The sequence below is a fragment of the Rhodnius prolixus genome, unplaced genomic scaffold, assembly GCF_049639745.1.
Source record: "Rhodnius prolixus isolate KJV_2025 unplaced genomic scaffold, Rpr scaffold_8, whole genome shotgun sequence".
Taxonomy (NCBI): domain Eukaryota; kingdom Metazoa; phylum Arthropoda; class Insecta; order Hemiptera; family Reduviidae; genus Rhodnius; species Rhodnius prolixus.
In genome coordinates, this window is record NW_027411593.1 from 25,356,239 (window position 1) to 25,375,592 (window position 19,354).

Below are 19,354 nucleotides of genomic sequence, written 5' to 3' on the forward strand. Positions count from 1 at the left end.
TTCATTTATTTATATTAACATAAATAGGAACCAAAACATCAATCGAATATACTATTGTTGTTGATCTGGTAACAGCTTGCTACACACTGATTTACTTTCTTCGATCGGACAAAAATATTTTCTAAATTACCTTATTATCTCAAATACGCATTCAAATGACAAAGTGTTATGAGGAAATCCGACAAAAAATCATAAAACATGGAAAAACCTGGTGCCACTAAACAGCTCACTCAATACTCTCCTTGCATAAATACCAAATTACAAAGAATGCACATTGCTGCAATTATCCCGAGTAGGTGGCAACATTAAAGACTGGTATTTATGCAAATAAATCCCTGACCCGATGATAAAATACAAACAATTATGCAGGGAACTATCTTGGCAGGTTATAGCCCGCGATGCAATTTGGATGATCGCTAAATCTTGAACCCCGCACATGAGCCAAAAGCTCCGCCTCTTGAATACAGGTAAATAGGGAACAAAAGGAACCTCATCCCGTATCTTATTACCAGGTGCGCCACTTACTGCATATAGTCTAGCCTAACACAATATATGAATTCGTAACTGATTCAGTGATGACTAATAAAAGACAAGGATTCATCTACGAAGACTAATTCACATTATATCTATCTATTAGTTATTTTTATTTCGACAAGGCCTCAAAATATTCCAAACTTCTTGCAGTTTACGAATATATTTTAGTTTTAACTAAATAATAGTTGCCATTTTCAGTCATGATATATTTATTATGCCGAACTTTCTGCCAAGGGACTAGGTCACCTTCACTGCTGTGGAACATGTTTACAGATTGTTAACAATAATTCTATTAAAATGAATATGTATAATGTAACGAAATTTACAAAAAATATTTACCTAATTTACAAAGTAATATTTTTACATTACAGGGTTGGTGTGTCTACTGTCTAGTCTGTTCATGGACTGAGTGTGATCGGTTTTATGTGTTTGGTTGTAAGGAAGTCAGTGTTGCCAATTGTCAAGTATTTTGCAGTAAGTTGGCGAATATGTTGTTTAAATTGTTGGTGTCTGTTTTGAAATTTAGACTGTTTTCTGTCTTAGATATGTATACCATTTCTAGCACTTTCCTTTTTTTGTGTGTTGGTTTCTAATTTAAGTATCTTTGTGTTTGGGAAATGGAAAGTGTGATGATTTTCTGGCCTATGAACTCGTCATAACACAAAATTTTACCCTTTTTTCATGACTAATATCTTTGTCATAATCAGTTAACTGGTTAAGAGAATACTTTCTTTGCGAATTATGCAAATTAATAATATCATTTCTGCAATTGTTGAAAAAAAACTTTTAGTCCATGAACAGACAAGACAGAAGACACGCCAAACCCTGTAATGTTGTAAAAATATTACTTTTTAAATTAGGTAAATAATTTTTGTAAATTTCGTTACATTATACATATTCATTTTAATAGAATTATTGTTAATACACTGTAAATATGTTCCACAGCCCTGAAGATGATCTAGTCCCTAGGTCGATAGCTCGGCAGAATAAAGTTTATAATGACTGAAAATGGCATTAATTTTTCATCCTATTGAAACTATGATTCAGTCACCAAAAATAATGAACAGTAAAATTGCAAAATTAACTGCCGATGGCCACTACTGTAAACGCATGACGTATATCACGGTTCGCCTAGAACGATTTTAATTGAAAAGTTCACCAACATGAAAAATTTTTCTTTCTCCTTATTATTTGGGTCAAAACTATCCAAAATCCACTGAAAACCAAATCGGTTTACGTTGCGGATTTTTTTTTTTTTTAATTTTTCAGGTCAAAAAAACGGGAAAAACGGCTTTTTTTGCATTGTTAAGCCTAATAAATGGAAAAACAATACAGTTTTTTTGCAAAACCAATGCATGCATTTTGAAGCTGAGGGAATTTCCGACAGATTGATGTATTTTATAATTGATAAAAATAAAATTTCATTTTTATCATTTATAAAATACATCAATCTGTCGGAAATTCCCTCAGCTTCAAAATGCGTGCATTAATTTTGATTTATTAATTTTTTTGACCTAAAAAAATTTAAAAAAAAATCCGCAACGTAAACCGATTTGGTTTTCAGTGGATTTTGGTTAGTTTTGACCCAAATAATAAGGAGAAAGAAAAATTTTTCATGTTGGTGAACATTTCAATTAAAATCGTTCTAGGCGAACCGTGATATACTCGTCATAACACAAAATTTTACACTTTTTTCATGACTAATATCTTCGTCATAAACAGTTAACTGGTTAAGAGAATACTTTCTTTGCAAATGCTACAAATTAATAATATCATTTCTGCTATTGTTGAAAAAGCTTATAGTTCTAAAAACTGATTGTATTGGTGATGGTGTGAGGCGTATTTTATTTCTTTTTTTTTTAACCCTCCAGGAACTGTAAAGCGCCAATAACTCTGCACAGCTTTGCTGCCCCTTCTTTGAGTTAAAGGGGAAAGGAGGGGACCAAAAACACAATAATTTTCAATTCCCCTTCTATAGCAGCACAAAAGGCAAAAGAATGAAAACGGTAAAAGTTTCAGCAAAGTGGAGAGAGCTCCAACCTATTCCAAATATTGTATGCCATTCTTCTTGCTCCCCCTTCACAGATCTCAAGATATTTTTCACCACCTTCAGATGATATGCAGGTGTGCAAAAGTACGAGAGTGAAGAAACGGAAATACATTGATATATTCAAACAAAGCAGCATATGTCTATAAAAGTGAAAAAAAAAAAAAAAGTTACAGTTTATTCAGGAGGAGTTTACACCGGCACTGTTCGGGATGTTGGGTTGAAATGTGGCAAAAGGAGGAGGAGTGGGGGGAAATCTGTACAAACAAAATACTATACAAGACTATTTGCATATATATATGGAAAGTAAAAGGAAGCTAGGAGACGAATTTTCCCTTCAACTCGCTCTACAACTTATTTCTTACTTTTCTCCTGGAAGTGAGTATTAACTTGGGCGGTAAAAATATAAAAAAGGGGGGAAAAAAATTGGGAAGTTGGAGTGCGAAGAAATACAGAAAAGAAGCGGATGGACGTAGCATTGTGGCAAGAACAAAGGGCAGAAAGAATATAACCAGACTTTATATATATGTAAAAGACAAAAAAAAAATGAGAAGAAGTTAGTAATAACTTTTCTATAAGTTTTGTCAGAAGAGAAAATTGTGGTAAAAAAAAAAGAAATGAAAGTAACGGCGTCGAAAAAGTGTAAAAATAGGGAGCCGAGAAGTGGAGGAACTGTTGGGAAATGCTCCATGATAAAACTAGATTAAAAGAAAATAAGCAACTTCACAAAACCTGCGAAAAATTATTATTGTCCACAAATGTAGCGCACAAAGTTAGCTTTTATTCCTTGAAAATAGCTCTCTATTACTGCTTTTGTTTAGAAAACTTTGTTTTTTTAATTATTATTATTTTTTTTTTTTAATTTACTTTGTTATTTACAATCTGTTTAATTCACTATACAATAAGTAAATAGGGAGATAGAAGTATAGAGGCGTGAAAGGCAGGAGGAAAGAAACTGCCCAGCGACAGCACTTTCTACAGGATATTAATTTTAGGCCTTCAGTCTGCGAGGAAGTCGCGGGGCCACTGGCGATTCAGTCGACGAGGAGGATTGTCAGGAATGTCAGAGGAGGCGAGAGACTGTACTAGAGGATTGGAGCAAGTAGAGAGAGCAGTATGGAATTTTTGATCTTTAGTCTTGGCTAATTGGTGTATGAAGGGGATGTTGAGGTCGTTGTGTAGAGTGAGGTTAGTTACGTAGAAAGGAGCGTCAGCTATCTGTCGAAGTACTTTTGATTGAAATGACTGTACAGTCCATATGTTTGTAGGTTTGGCTGAACCCCACAGCTCTAGTCCGTAAGTCCACATTGGTTTGAGGATAGTACTGTATAGTAATCGTTTGAGTTCAAAGGGTAATTTGGAGCGTCGTCCAAGAAGTCTGTAAAGTAGTTTCGCACGTTTTGTCAATGCTTGTCTTTTAAGTCTAGTGTGTGGGTTCCACGTGAGTCGCTTATTAATTTTAATAATTATCTTAATAATTATTATTTTAATAATTATCGTGAGTCGCTTTTTAATTATAAATTAAATTAGGTCAACCAGCTGGTCAAGGGTGCCCCGGCTACTGGACACCAGAAACAATGAACTTTAAAGAAACGAGTGGAAATAAGAATCTCGTAATACAGATATACACCGTAATACCGTATACCTGTTCATGGTTCTTAGTTTTGTTTTCTGTAACTCACAACTAACTAATCATTGATATCATTTCTTATAGTTTTTTTTCTCGTATTAGATGTTATGAATTTTCATTCCTGTGTTTCAATAGTCTAATTTTTTTCAGGCGGGCTTTACGTCCAACAACCAAGTAAAGTGTCGTGGACAGAGGCAAACATACTTTACTGTAAATTTATTTTATTAACCATTAAATAAAATCCAAGGCCTAAAACCGGGAATCGAACCCAGCACCACATACGTATTAGCTTCACAAGTCTCGTCTTTAACCGCTCGGCTACCGTGGCGCCTCAATAGTATAATTGTTGTGCTATTTATTTGTAACATCAAAGATCCTGAAAAAAAAAAAACAATAAATTTGTCGAAACTTTGGCGTAAAGAGGGAGTTTAAGTTTATTTCATGGTTTTACAAGGAGAAAGTACCCATTTTTGTATATATAGAGAGAATTAGCGTTACGCAAGAAACGATTACAAATACCAGGTAAGGTTAGAGCGGCATAACCAAGCTAGGGTCCAGTTTTGGAATTACTGCCTGTACACAAGTGATGGCCGGGTTATAGCTAAATGCATTTCAAGAACAGCTACGTTGTTTGGCACGAGCGGAATTTAGTTATGAGCGGACACATTCGGCCCCTATGTTACAGAATGTCCCTACAATTTGGGAGTACCTAGAAAACCTGGCGGAGCTAAAATAAATATTTCAAAATTTACAAATAAACAAATTTGAAAATATAAAGATTTATTATTGGTAACTGAAAGCATTCTAAAATCTCAATTTATTGGATTTCCTTTCCATAAAAATATAAAATAAAATGGTTAATTCTTCCTGATAATAAAAAAAAAAAAATTAATATAAACCGTCGGATAAAAATGTTACTTACACAAAAGTACATCGCCATTTTCTATTCTGCAAATACCTGGAATACATACCTGGAAATAAAAGCAAAAAAATTAATTAATATCACTCAAACAATATAAAATAAATTAAATCAATATTGATTTTCTAATATAAAAAAAGGTGATTGTTCCTAAATTAAATTTCAGCCTAAATTTCGAATACAATTTTTTTAAATGATGATATAAAATAATTTCTTTAAATTAGAACTGATAAAGTAAGTATCTTCACGAGAAAACGTCTAACCTAACCTAAACCTAACCTAACCTAACCTAACCTAACCTAGCCTAGAGTAGCCTAACCTAACCTAACCTAAGCTAAAAACCGTTTGGCACAAATTATTCCTCTTGCCATTTTCTGAAATCGCACTCCAAGTATTTAATAATTCGTTTCTCACATAACTCTGATTCACTTCTTTTCTAATTTGTTTACAAATCAACTCTGAGAACAATAAGTACTCGTACTTCTTTAAAATGCAGCTGATGTAAAGCTCAATAAAAACCAAAGTCAACCATGTCAGTGAAAACATTTGCAAGTTTAGCTCATCCAAATTGAAACTATCTGGAATTGTCATGGATTTTTCCGTCTCTACTAGCTCTCTAAATGTATTAAATCATGAAATGAATCGCCAAACAGTTGTCCTGATAATGTTAAAAACTGGCTTGAAGTTATGGGAAGTGTATTATGTATAGCTTTTTTGGGGGCTCATCGATGTATCTTTTAATATTAGAAAGAATCTAAATCTTGAGCTTAAAGTGTTTAACGAAAAATGTAATTATTTTAATTTGGCTGGCTTGCACACATCGGTACCTCTGTAAAAGCCTCTGAAATGTGTCGTCTAAAAATTGACTAAGTTGGCAAGGATTTGTCATCGGCATGACGCGTTTGGCATAAATAAAATTTGATCTGATTTATTAAAAGATAGCTCGGAACCACGTTGCGCAGATAGTGTCAGGAAGAGAAGGAAGAAGCGGCCTCTCGCTTGTTGTTCGATTTCGTTGTAATCGAGCGGTTGCGCTATGAAACCTTTGGATCTTTTGAGACCAAAGGAGATAGTAGCGCAAATAGAACTAGTAGGGAAAGCTCTCAACCTTCTTAAAAGGGGAGGTTTCGTCTACTAGATCCAAATAGGGAAGGCACAGTAAGCTGCGGTGCTGTGGGAAATGGGTCCCGTCCCTCTTTCTATTCTATTTTCTATTTCTATTAAAAGTAGAATAAAGGAGTTTTATTTCAGAAACAGGTCGCCCAAAAATTTGAAATGCTTACGAAATCTGGACTAACGTTGTATCCCAAATCACAACTCTTTTTTGGAGTTTATTTTTATTTTTAAATGCGTCAATTTTTCCAAACTATTACCTAAAATATAACATCTAGGCTAGATTCAACTTATCTATGTTCCAAATAAGCCTAGTGTATTTCGAACAGTAAAAATCTCAGAAATAGTTCAATAATTCAGAATCGCCAGTGAGAGAAATGTACGTTTCCAAGATGGATGCGACGAGGTTTACTACAGCCGGAGATGGTTGTTCGGTGCTGGGAAGTTAGTAGTACCAAACTGCGCTGACAGAGGCCATTCTTTATTCTAGCGAAGCCCATCTTCATCGTCTACCGCAGCATCACAACCTCCGCGCCCCACTCTACCACACCACAACCAACGAATAAAAGAAGAATAAAACTCTCGAAGACTTATAACTTATCTTCAATTTTTAATCTCATTTCCACTTTGCGCATTAAAATTCAACATTATTCAACCATCGACTCTTCCACTTCTACTAAATCCATTTTTTAAATTGCTAATAGGCTTTTATTTACTGATTACTAAGTTTTTAGTAATTTATGTATTTCAATTTCTATTTTTATCGACCGTTTGTAAATATTAAAGTTGAAATTATCATTTGATTAATTAGAAAAAGAATTTGATTGTTTTCACTTAGTTAACGAAATATTAGACTAATATAAGAACGAATTAGTACGCCGATTTTTTTTTTTTTTGTAAAGAGCTAATTTTAGTATAGAGTATAACTGAACAGCAAAAGTTAATACTCGTATCTTTTTTTTTCTAATTTATTTTATAATTTACAATCTGTACACATGTATACAATCAGTAAATATGATGAGTAGGATGAATTGGTGCGGGAAGATCAGAAGGAGAGAAACTACCCAGCGGTAGCACTCTCTATAGGAGAAGGATGACGTTTAGGTCTTCAGACTGCGAAGAAGTCGCGAGGCCATTGGCGATTCAGTCGAGGAGTGTTAGGGATGTCAAAGGAAGCGAGAGACAGAACAAGAGGATTAGAGCTAGTCGAGAGAGTAGTATGAAACTTTAGGTATTTCGTCTTGGCGAGTTGATCTATGAAGGGAATGTTGAGGTCGTTGTGAAGAGTGAGGTTAATCACCGTAGAAAGGAGCGTCAGCTATCTATCGGAGGAGTTTTGTCTGAAATGTCTGTACCGTCCGTATGTTTGTAGGTTTAGCTGAACCCCACAGCTCTAGTCTGTAGGTCCACATAGGTTTGAGGATAGTGTTGTACATTAAGCGTTTGAGTTCAATGGGTAATTTGGAGCGTCGTCCAAGTAGTCTGTGGAACAGTTTCGCATGTTTTATCATTGATTGTCTTTTAAGTCTAGTGTGTGGGGTTCCACGTGAGTCTTTTATCTATGTAGAGCCCAAGGTAGCGCACCAGATCTGTACAAGGAAGAAGATTGCTGATGAAGAGGACAAGGTGGACTGGAGCCCCGTCGTAGAGTAAACGTAGCGTGCTGGCATTTCTGTGGGTTCATTTTAATCCTCCACTTCTTTGCCCAGGATTCTATTTTATGTAACTTGTGTCTGTAACTTGTATGAAGTTGATGAAAGATGTGTACTTGTAGCTAATATGGCTGGATCGTCTGCATATGTACAGAGTAGTGTAGAGGGTTGTACAGGTATGGCTGATGTGTATATTGTGTAGAGAACTGGGTCACTCGTATCTTAATCAGTTTTTTCTGTAAGGTTCGAAACCAGTACGGCTAACGTTTCTTTCCTTTCATTCATCAACAAACAACTAAATTTACCGTGTCTTTTTTAAGTGAACAGCGTTCGTACTTGAAAGTAAAATTATCTGTGACCTCTACGTGTTGCTCAGAAGCGGTTAGATAGCTAAAAGTTGTCACTGTTATTTTTATTATAATTTGACGCAATAAAGGGATTAAAACGCTTGGATTTCTGGGTTGTAATCTCTTGGACCAAAGAGCGACTGTAAGCTGAAAAGTTAAAGCCAGCTGCATCAATGGAGTAAATTTCTGTGTTAAAATAGATTGGCTCCTTAGACCAATTCCTTCTGAGCAATGGGATGCTTATAAGTATCCTACAGAGAGGTCTTAAAATGGCTAGGTGCAGTGAAGTAAATCACATCCTCCTGAGCAACGAGCTGCTTCTAATTATGGAGTGGTCTTAAATTATGTAAAAGCAGTGGACTAAATCATTTCCTGAGCAAATGCCTGCTACTTAGAGTCCTAAAATATCTAAATGATTAAAAATAAAGTACACTTAAAGTATTTATCACTTATACGAATGTTAGATAATGCCAATCACCTGAAACATTGTAATAATGTGAACTAAGGGTAATTTTTACCGAAAACAAATTAATAACATAATTGATAAAGCAATTACTCAGTAGAGACAGTGTACAATTTCAACAAGACATACCTATAAAAACACATCTCGCTAAAAGCTTTCCTTGATTATTTAAACAAATAACAATCCAATTTGTGTTACTTTTTGTAATATTCAAACTTTTCTAAAAATATCTTGTTTTTCTAAAACCATACATACTAGTATATATAGTGCATTAGTGTTTGGGAATAACATCAGTTCGAATCAGTCAGTTCTATACCGATTTTCAAAAGGAATCTCCTCCAGTGTTTTTTGTAGTATTAATTATAATTATTCATAATTTAAAGACTATGTATTCTGTTACAATGATAGTAGCATTAGCGGCCATCACTGTAGGCTTCCCTCAGAGTACTGAACGTCCGGAAGCCTTTCCATTGTTATCAAGAATAGAAACCAGAGACGAAGTTGGACAGTATGTTTTGCAGTAAGTATTTAAAGCGATGTTAATAAGCGTTTTTATTAACAATTCTTTAATAGTTGGCCGTTTTACTGAATTCTTGTTTTTTTAACTTAAAAGTTTTTTTTCAAATATTTTACCAGTTTTATTCTAATTTACCTAATCAATTCTATCCTCAGAGGAATACTCACCAGGCAATGTTTTTTTACGATCTGAGACTGAGTCTAATGACAAAATACCTTAGGCTTTGGCCAGCTTGTCACTGAACGATTCATAACCAATAAATATCAATTATCGATTCCCTTTGAAAAATATTTGATTACATGTTTTTGTTTAAGAAATCATAAAAAGTTATTTTAATTAATATTAATTAATTATTAATTAAAAAAGTTTGATATCAGTTTAGGCAATACTTCCACGCACTTTACTTTTGCGAGAGTGCGGCAGTAAAGATGTTCCTGTGTAGAAGCGCCCATGGCGTTGAGCTATTCCGAAGCGCCTTCAGGGGCTTTAAGGCTTGCCTGGGAGCATTAGGCTAGCATTTTGTCTCTCAGCCATTGGTTAACTTCAATTAACCGTGGGAATGTTACATGAAAGTAACTCTTTAATCTAAAAAAAAAAATATATATACAGGGTGAACCAGTACGAGTATTGTTGTCGTAAGTATTGTTCATAGGCCTACTGTGTGTAGTACATCTAAAGTGGAGTTCAATGACGTATTGGCCAACTTCATATTGTCCACTGTTCTTGAGTGACGTCACTTTACATTTTTTTTCTAAAATCATTACTTTTTTCCAATAAAAATATTACTCAGAAAGTTTTAGTCCGAATTCGATTCTGATGACACGGTTTGAAAGACAGATAAATTTTACTAAAAATTGACACCATTTTGAAGCATAAGTTATTCTCCAAACAACTTCAATCTTCCTCCGAATGCTGGAAAAATAAAAGTAATCGAAATTTTAAAGAAAACTCATTAGGCCCTTACGTGATCATTATCAGACCTAGGTGCTGGCACTTTTTATAAAATTTTCCTTGTTTAATGGGCTTTCAAACGGTATATCATTTTCCAGGATTCCTTTTATCTTCGTATGAGAAATTACGTTTGTTTTACAAGAAAACGTGTTCACGAGCACTCAACAGTGTTAGTTTATCAAGTTATTTAATTCATTTAAAACTCTTTTGGATGGACCAATAGTCAATTTCAAAGTAGATTGCCTTAAAATAAGGAAGTCAAAAGTGACAAATTTCACACAGTAGGCCTATGGACAATACTTACTGCTTCACCCTTTAATAGATACTCGTAAATTAATAAAAATATTTGTTAAAAAATTAACTTAGCGCACTTTCACCAAACTTCACTAAATTTTGTAGATTACACAGTTAAAGAATCAGCAACAGTCACTATAGTAAAATTTAAAAATTTAACAACTGAAGTGTATTTTTTAACTAAGTTTCACAATTGCCGAGTCTGCAGTTTTTCCAATTCTTACGAATGTAAGTATGCTTTATAAATTTGAGTTAATTACTTGCCAGTGGTTTGGTATTAATTTAATCAATTGAAAACCATCTGATAAAGGAGAAATCCCGATCTAGTAAATTGAATTTGAATTTGAAATATTTAATGGACATTTTAAAACTATTATTTTTAAACCGGTTTTCTTCAGGGCAACTGAATCAATAAAAATATCTATTTAAAAGGCTTGGCTGAAAAAAAAAAATTTTATTGTTTAAATTCTGTGGACAATAGTTACGTATATAAGTGCACTATAGAGATTTCCTGATGGAGGACACCGGTGGATGTAGAGATAAAGGTATAGCCGGAATCGTGTGTGGTAGAGGTTTACCATACTGTCCAAAGCAGATCCCATGTTAATCCCGGGGTACGTGCGCCATTGAAGTGAATAGGGTTGTACTGTGATTCATGCGACTACAGCAGAGAGTAAACTACGAGCTTAAAGCCGTCGTCTATTCTGCCGCTCTCTACTAACACCAATGTTTATCTATATATATATATATATATATATATATATATATACTGGAGGCTGATGCCGCCTTTTGGTGTATGGTGTGCAAGTGTGGAATTGGTGAGCCAAATCATCCACACACTCAACTCACTAACACCATCCACTAACAACTATGTGATGATGCTTAACGCTAACCATTATCCTAGCTAGAGAGAGCTAGAGATAGAGAGCCAATGATGATGGGCCTGTATGTAGTATAGTGAGATAGGAAGACAACAATACCATTTCTAAGCCCAATTAATGGGCTAACTACTACCATTTTCACTATGTTCTAACGTTCCTATGTCCAATCTAGGTATCAGGTAGCCGATGGTACTGTAGTCAGTGAACAAGGCATATTGAAACTAACACCGGACATGACAGACAATGTGCTTGTAAAACAAGGATCTTATAAGTACACGTCGCCAGAAGGAGTACCTATTGAAGTCACATATACCGCTGATGAACTTGGTTTTCAGCCGCGAAGTTCAGCCATACCTGTACAACTGCCTGTGCCTGAACCAGTATTCACTTAAGACAATTTTATAGCAACTTTATTAATTTTAACAATGTAAAAAATAAAAATTAAAAAAGTATTTTGTATTTATGAATACTTATTTATTGCAATGTTTATTGTAACCCATACTGGTTTCAGACTTACATTCTTTAAAAAGTAAGTAAAGCAATTGCCTATTTTTTTAAGCGGGCTTTACGTCCAACTACCAATTAGGTGTCCTGGACGAAGGCAACTAGCAAACATACATACTTTACTTCTTTTTTTTTTAATTTATTTAGTAATTTCTCCTATCTTTCAGATAGGTTCTTTCAAATTAGTACTGGCTCCGCAATCTCTTCTTCCACGACAGTGGGGGGCGGGAGTGCCGCAGGGGAATATACTTGGCTCCGTTCTCTACACAGTATACACATCAGACATACCTGTACAACCCTCTACACTACTCTGTACATATGCAGACGACACAGCCATACTAGCTACAAGTACACATCCTTCATCAGCTTCATACAAGTTACAGACACACTTACATAAAATAGAATCCTGGGCAAAGAAGTGGCGGATTAAAATGAACCTACAGAAATGCCAGCATGCCACTGGCATCCTCTTCCTTATACAGATCTGGTGCGCTACCTTGGGCTCTACATTGACAAACGACTCATGTGGAACACACACACTAGACTTAAAAGAAAAGCAATGACAAAACGTGCGAAACTTCTTTACAGATTACTTGGACGACGCTCTAAATTGCCCTTAGAACTCAAACGTTTAACATATAACACTATTCTTAAACCCATGTGGACCTACGGACTAGAGCTGTGGGGTTCAGCCAAACCAACGAACATACGGACAATACAAACATTTCAGTCAAAACTCCTCCGACAGATAGCGGACGCTCCTTTCTACGTGACTAACCTCACTCTTCACAACGACCTCAACATTCCCTTCATAGACCAACTCTCTAAGACTAAATACCAAAAATTCCACACTACTCTCTCGACTAGCTCTAATCCTCTTGTACAGTCTCTTGCCTCCTCTGACATCCCTAACAATACTCCTAGACGACTGAATCGCCAGTGGCCCCGCGACTTCCTTGTAGGCTGAAGACCTAAATTGTTACTCTTCTCTCTCCTCCTCGTATCTCCTCCTCACATTCACCTCTCTCCAGTTCATCATACTCAGTCTTCATATTTACTTATTGTATACTGTATACAGATTGTAAATAACAAAATAAATTTAAAAAAAAATTAGTAATTTACAATCTATATAAGTATATACAATAAGTAAATAGGATGTAAATAAGATGAACAGGTGCGGGAGGAGAGCAGGAGGAGAGAAACTACCCAGCGGTAGCACTCTCTATAGGAGAGAGGAGAATGTGAGGAGGAGAATACGAGGAGGAGAGAGGAGAGATTTAGTTCTTCAGACCTCAAGGAAGTCGCGGGTCCACTGCCGATTCAGTCTTTACACATACTTTACGGTAAATTTCTTTTATTAACCATTAAATAAAATCCATAGGCCAAGATCAGGAATCAAAACCAGTACCACAATTGCATATTAGCTTTGCAGGTCTCGCCTCTAACCGCTCGGCTACTGAGGCGCCTCTTTCATTCTTTATAACTGGGTAGAGAAATTTAGGAATAACAGGGGGAGATGGCAAAATCAGCGATATTAACATTTTTATTATTATTATTATTATTGATTTATTATTTATTTCTTTTATACACTTTATATGTAACGATCTAATGGAATGACCCTTCGACCTTAAACGTGCGTGTTGCTTCTAAAAGAAACCCCTCCTATCTTGTACAAGAGTTTTAAAACAATACTGTCAGGTCTTTATAAGTATAGTAAATACGTCAATATTAAAGTTACTCTAAAGTTATTGATGTAGTTATCGAGAAAATAAGGGAAACCAGTGAAACAACAACACTTTCTGTCAGCCAATTTTATTTCTTACTCAGAAATGTAGCAACATTATTAAACTTTCTTAAACTTTTTTGGTAGTTCAAACCACACAATGCTTGTGAGAAAGGGCTTTTTTTGACGGCAACCCTTCAAAACTAATTTTTTTAAAGTAAAAATGAAAAGACTATGAACGGTGGGCACGTTTTTTCTGCTACGTGATTGTACTGCCAAATCACCTGAATATCTCGATGCAAAAATCAATAATTTTAAGCACTACACTTTGATTTGTTGATTTAAAATTGTAAATATAAATAGAAGATCTGCTTAGATATACGAGGGTCGTTTGAAAAGTCCGTGCAAAAATAAAAACTACTTAATTTTTTGGGGTAAACCTTTTTTATTTTTCAACATAGTCTCCTTTTAGGCTTATACACTTCGTCCAACCCTGCTCTAGTTTGTTGATCCCTTCCGAATAATAGTATTTGTCCAAGTCTGAAAAATAGCCATTCGTTTCTGCAATCACCTCCTCGTTTGAATAAAATCTTTTTCCCGCCAGCCATTTCTTCATATTGGGGAACAAATAGTAGTCCGAGGGAGCCAAGTCTGGAGAATAGGGGGGATGTGAAACGAGTTGGAACCCTATTTCCATTAATTTTGCGACCACAACTGCTGAGGTGTGAGCTGGTGTGTTGTCGTGATGGAAAAGGACTTTTTTGTGGGCCAATCGTGGGCGGTTTTCTTGCAGCTCGATTTTCAAACGGTCCAATAACGATGAATAATATGCACCTGTAATAGTTTTACCCTTTTCCAGATAGTCGATGAGGATTATTCCTTGCGAATCCCAAAAGACAGTCGCCATAATCTTTCCGGCCGAAGGAACGGTCTTCGCCTTTTTTGGCGCAGATTCCCCCTTGGTAACCCATTGTTTAGATTGTTCTTTGGTCTCAGGAGTGTAGTGATGTATCCATGTTTCATCCACAGTGACGAAACGACGCTTTAAATCATTTAAGCCATTTTTTGAAAATCACTCGACTTCCTCGATTCAAACGAATGCCAAACACAAAGAAATAGACCGATCTGGCTGAAACTTGGTGTGTGTTCTTCCAAGAGATGCTACTAACTAAACATAACCTCGATACGCGCCAGTGGTGCTATCTCTCTGAGTTTGCACGGACTTTTCAAACGACCCTCGTATTTTGTACTTTTCAGAATTACCAACATATAAAATATGTTAAATATATTAAATGGTAAAATAAAAATAAATAATTATTATTTATTTGTTTCTGAAGATGGTCCCATAGATAAATTCATTTTTTTTTAATCAACTCAAAAGAGAAACAAATCATGGCAAAAAAAAATTTTGAACGAACCACCCACTTAAAGAAGACTTTGCCCCCCCAAATTTTGTTTTACGAAACGTTTGGCTATTTTTTGTTTATTTATTTTTTATCTGTGACATGTCAATGTCTGAGTATATCGTCGCCCGGAGCTATTTTTCAGTGCACAGCCGGCCTCCGGACAGTGTTCTCTTTTTTGCAAACAAACATTCTGTCCGAACAGTGAGCTGTAAGAAGCTGCTAGCAAGGGAATAGCATGAGCTATTCTTAAATCATTTATAGAGATTGCAATAAAATAAAATAAAAAATAGTTTACTGGAGAGCAAAGCGAAGGTAGAGCAGCGCTACCTAGAGAGAGTAGAGCAACGCTACCAAGAGAGAGTAGAGCAACGCGTTGTGTCATTTTGATTTCTTCGCTCTCATCGCGCTCAATTTTCAAGGTTAAAATGGATAATGCTGCATTTATTGGGTAGTTTTTTTTAAAGAAACCTCTGTGAGACCAATAGGATCTTCTACATCACAATCGATTTGCGTTGGATAAGAAATCGGACAGGATTAATGTGGTTATCATTGAAATTCGTCCTTTTCTTGATTAACATGCCTTCAACACTGGTTAATATCTCTTTAACAAAAACTTACAGTTTAAAATGTTAAGTATAAGGGCTGATTAAACGCCAAAAGGTACACAAATCAGCTAGTACCCAACATTTCATTCATACTTAGCTGATATAATTTAAGTAATTTTGCTGCATTAACTATTTCTTCACATTTTTTTAGAAATTATTAGATGTCACTTTGCCTTATGCTGGCCATTTTCGTCAACAAAATATTTGTTCAAGTAGCACTGTACAACAATATCTATTAATCTATAATAATCAAACTATTAATTACAGGTTAGAAAGAAAACGTTATAAAAAATAATAAAAAAATATGAGGCTAAAAAATTCAAAACCTTTTTTTAAAAAATGCTCTCACCAACGTACATCAATGATTTTGTTTATTTTATTTATTTATTTTATTTTATTTATTTTTTTAAATCGTCGGTTTAAGTTCATTCTTCCATTAAAGTAATTGTTATTTTATGTAGTAGTCAAACGTTTATAATAATAGGTAATAATTATCTGGCTTTATCGCAAATAATATAGTTTCAATTACACTCTCAATGTAGCTGTTCTTCTCACAATGTTGTATATATGTAATATAAAATAAATAAGATATGCATATTTTTAGGACAGCTAATTATTCCAGTATTTTGCTATAAGTAAAATTAGGGAGACTAAATTAAATTACAATTTATTGAGAAATGAATAATTGTTGAATAATCTACTTGTTATTAACTGTGAGTTATTTGTGCTCACGAATATTTCGGTAAGACGAATTCAAGACTGAAATATTCTGTTAAATCCGTGATTCAAATTTAAACAGTAGCTGACTCTAACTTTGTTTTTCTCTACTTTAACATGAATGTATATGTGACTACTAAGAATAAAGGGCATATTAAAGATAAATCCAAAGAATAATTTGAAATGGAGTTAAAATAAAGTACCTATTTAAAAACGAAGATATAATATACATTTTATCATAATTATAACAAAATAATATTATGAATGATCTGGCCAGCATAAGGGTCTGTGACATCTAATAAATTCTAAAAAAATGTGAAGAAAAAGTTAATGCAGCAAAATTACTTAAATTATATCAGCTAAGCATGAATGAAATGTTGGGTACTAGCTGATTTGTGTACCTTTTGGCGTTTAATCAACCCTTATACTTAACATTTTAAACTGTAAGTTTTTGTTAAAGAGATTTTTGTACCTTTTGGATAGATTTTCATTTTTGTCTATTTTACAAAGTTACTTATCTGCTTCACAGATTTTTTTAAAATTTAGAATATTCAATTCTATCATTATAACCTGATAAGGTGTTAAGTCGGAACCATAACTATCATTGGAGAGATCTTTTTAAAGAATGATTATAGTTGCCATCCTCAATAACAATTTTTTTGAGAAAGCGTTATGAATAAAATAGGAAGGTATTTGTACGTAAAAAGCAAAATTAAACTGCGATTTCAGTACTTCCTCTTAAGAGGAGTAAGAAAAATAAACTGCGATTACAGTACTTCTCCCTAAAAGGCAAAGATTTTGAATCGAACGACAATTCATTAATGTAAATAGGTTCACCCATTGATAATTTTAACGATTGCAGTACTTCCTCTTAGTAGATGCAAGAGCTTGATGGTCCTTCACAGCCAAGTAGAGGAGCTTTAACAACTTATTCGAGCTGAATTTTATCAAAATCGGACTAAGCGTTATAGAAATATTGGTAATAATAGTTTTAGAAAGGGCCTTTCTTGGGTGGGGCAAACTCCCCTCTTTATGAGGCACAGCGTTCAGACTTTTAAAGTGGAAATCTGTACAAAATTTCGATTCGAATGACACTTCATTCATGACAATCGGTTCTCGTGTCGATAATTTGAAACGATTGCTATACTTTCCCTTAACAAGTGTAACAGCTGATCGCCGCTTTAATGTTACGTAGAGGAGCCCTAACTCTATCATCCTACCAAATTATTTCAAAATCGGGCTAAGATTTACAGAGTAATTAGTAATAATAATTTTGGAGGGGGCCTTACATAAAGGGGGCTAACTCCTCTCCTATTCGATGTACAGCGTCGAGACCCCCAAAAGGCACATCTACATAAAAGTCTGAATCGAATAACACCTCATTCATGAAAATCGGTTCGTGCGTTTAGGCGCTACGCAGTTTACAAAAAAGGTAACAACAACAAGAAGAAGAAGAAGAAGAAGAACAACAACAACAATTTTTGAAAATGTAATTTTTGTGTATTTTTCGCATCGTTTTTCTCGAAAACTAATTAATCTATGTTATTACGAAAAAATTACAGTTATAAAGGAGGGTTTGCCCTATATTATAAAGAAAATTTGGGAATTTTATCTTTTATCTTTTATAGAAAAAGAGAAAAAAATTGTCAAAGTTGGGTGTTTTTCAACGTTACGCTTTTTCGTGCAGTTTTTGACGATCAACCCTTATACAACTGTCCTACCGGACAGTTTTAATGTAATTAAATGTTGAAATAGACATTCTAAAATACGAATGAAACTTGGTAGGATGCTCCCGAAGTTGTTGGTACAAGTGATGGAATTCACCAAGTTCATGCCTAGTCCTGTTTATATCATGAACACTGCAGCTTCTGCTTCTAAGCTGCAGTAAATACCAAATTTCCAAGGAAGAATTTTTGTATAGAAATAATTCCTCTATCATGTCTCGTCGAAAGGAAAAACGCGACTAAACCCGTCACTATGTGCATGCGACTCTTTGCTCGCTGCTCGTCGGTCTCTTTGATTTGAAGCAACTTTGCTCGCCGCTCCACTATGTTTCCAGCCTAAAGTGGATAGCTCATACTGTTCTCTAATAGACGACAAAATATCCACCAAAAAATAAGTTTTATAAAATCGCAAATTATGAAAGAAAAAAAGAGATTACACCCTACACTAGACATAATGCTAATTTATTTAGATACGAACAACATTAAATCAAACAAGGAAGCACATATGCAAATAATATATCTTTTTATACTTATTCTAAAATGTATAAAAGTATAGGGTTCGGTAGTTGAAGCTAGGGGTTCTTAGGGCAGCGTTTGGCTAGCTGATGATAAAGCTGCAGTATAATTAATTATGAACATGGTAATTAGCTAAATAAACCGTATTTTGTATAGCCCAGTAGTACATATTGTCCATATATACCCCAAGCTTGTCAGCTTAAGAGGATTGTATTGTAAGCGAAGGAAACAGCTGAGGACGCATTAATACTATTATTTTTAATGAGAATTTTTCTTACATAATTTTTTCTTTTAATTTCAACAGATTTTTGAAATATTAGAGACGTTATAGTTTTAATTCTCAAGTTTATTGTAATCGTGCGTTTTTTTTTTTTTAATTTGAGATTTCATTCGAGATATCGAAGTTTTGAGGTTCGAATTACTGGTTTTATTTGAAACAGTTTTCTAGGAAAATAAGATTAACCGCACTTCTAAATGATGGAAGAGATACATTTTCTTCTAAAGAGCTGATGCTGAATATTGTGCTGTCTTGCCACCAATATCATTTTACTAAAAATCAAATATTGGACTAACTTCCTGAATTTGAGGAATTCACATTACTGAAGAGATATTTTTCCAGTATTTTAGAAATTGTTCCAACAATATCTGATTTCAGAATATTGTAACGAAGTTGACCTGGGCATAGAAGAAAGGCCTAGATTGTTCTAGGGGTTGAGCGATCAAAGTCAGTAACAGGCCGCCACTGCATAAACAGAAGGGCGGTATCTACCTGTGGCAGAGAAGAAAGGCCTAGATTGTTCTAGGGGTTAAG

The 19,354-nt window shown here is 34.6% G+C and overlaps 1 protein-coding gene and 1 long non-coding RNA gene across 4 annotated transcripts in view; one reads left to right on the forward strand and one right to left on the reverse strand.

Moving 5' to 3' along the window:
* Window positions 1-19,354, reverse strand: part of LOC141451049 (uncharacterized) — a 1,078,357-nt gene that overhangs the window by 782,601 nt on the left and 276,402 nt on the right. The window lies entirely within an intron of this gene.
* LOC141451509 (larval cuticle protein LCP-22-like) lies at window positions 8,989-11,740 on the forward strand. Its single transcript, XM_074122947.1, has 2 exons — window positions 8,989-9,225; window positions 11,521-11,740. The coding sequence occupies exons 1-2, from the start codon at window positions 9,092-9,094 to the stop codon at window positions 11,738-11,740; spliced, it is 354 nt and encodes a 117-aa protein (XP_073979048.1). The 5' UTR covers window positions 8,989-9,091.

What these genes read in the sequence shown, in the direction of transcription:
- LOC141451509 (XM_074122947.1), top strand. Translation starts at nt 9,092, where the DNA reads ATGTATTCTGTTACAATGATAGTAGCATTAGCGGCCATCACTGTAGGC. An exon ending in GTTGGACAGTATGTTTTGCA is followed by an intron (nt 9,226 to 11,520) that starts GTAAGTATTTAA and finishes TGTCCAATCTAG; the next exon opens with GTATCAGGTAGCCGATGGTA.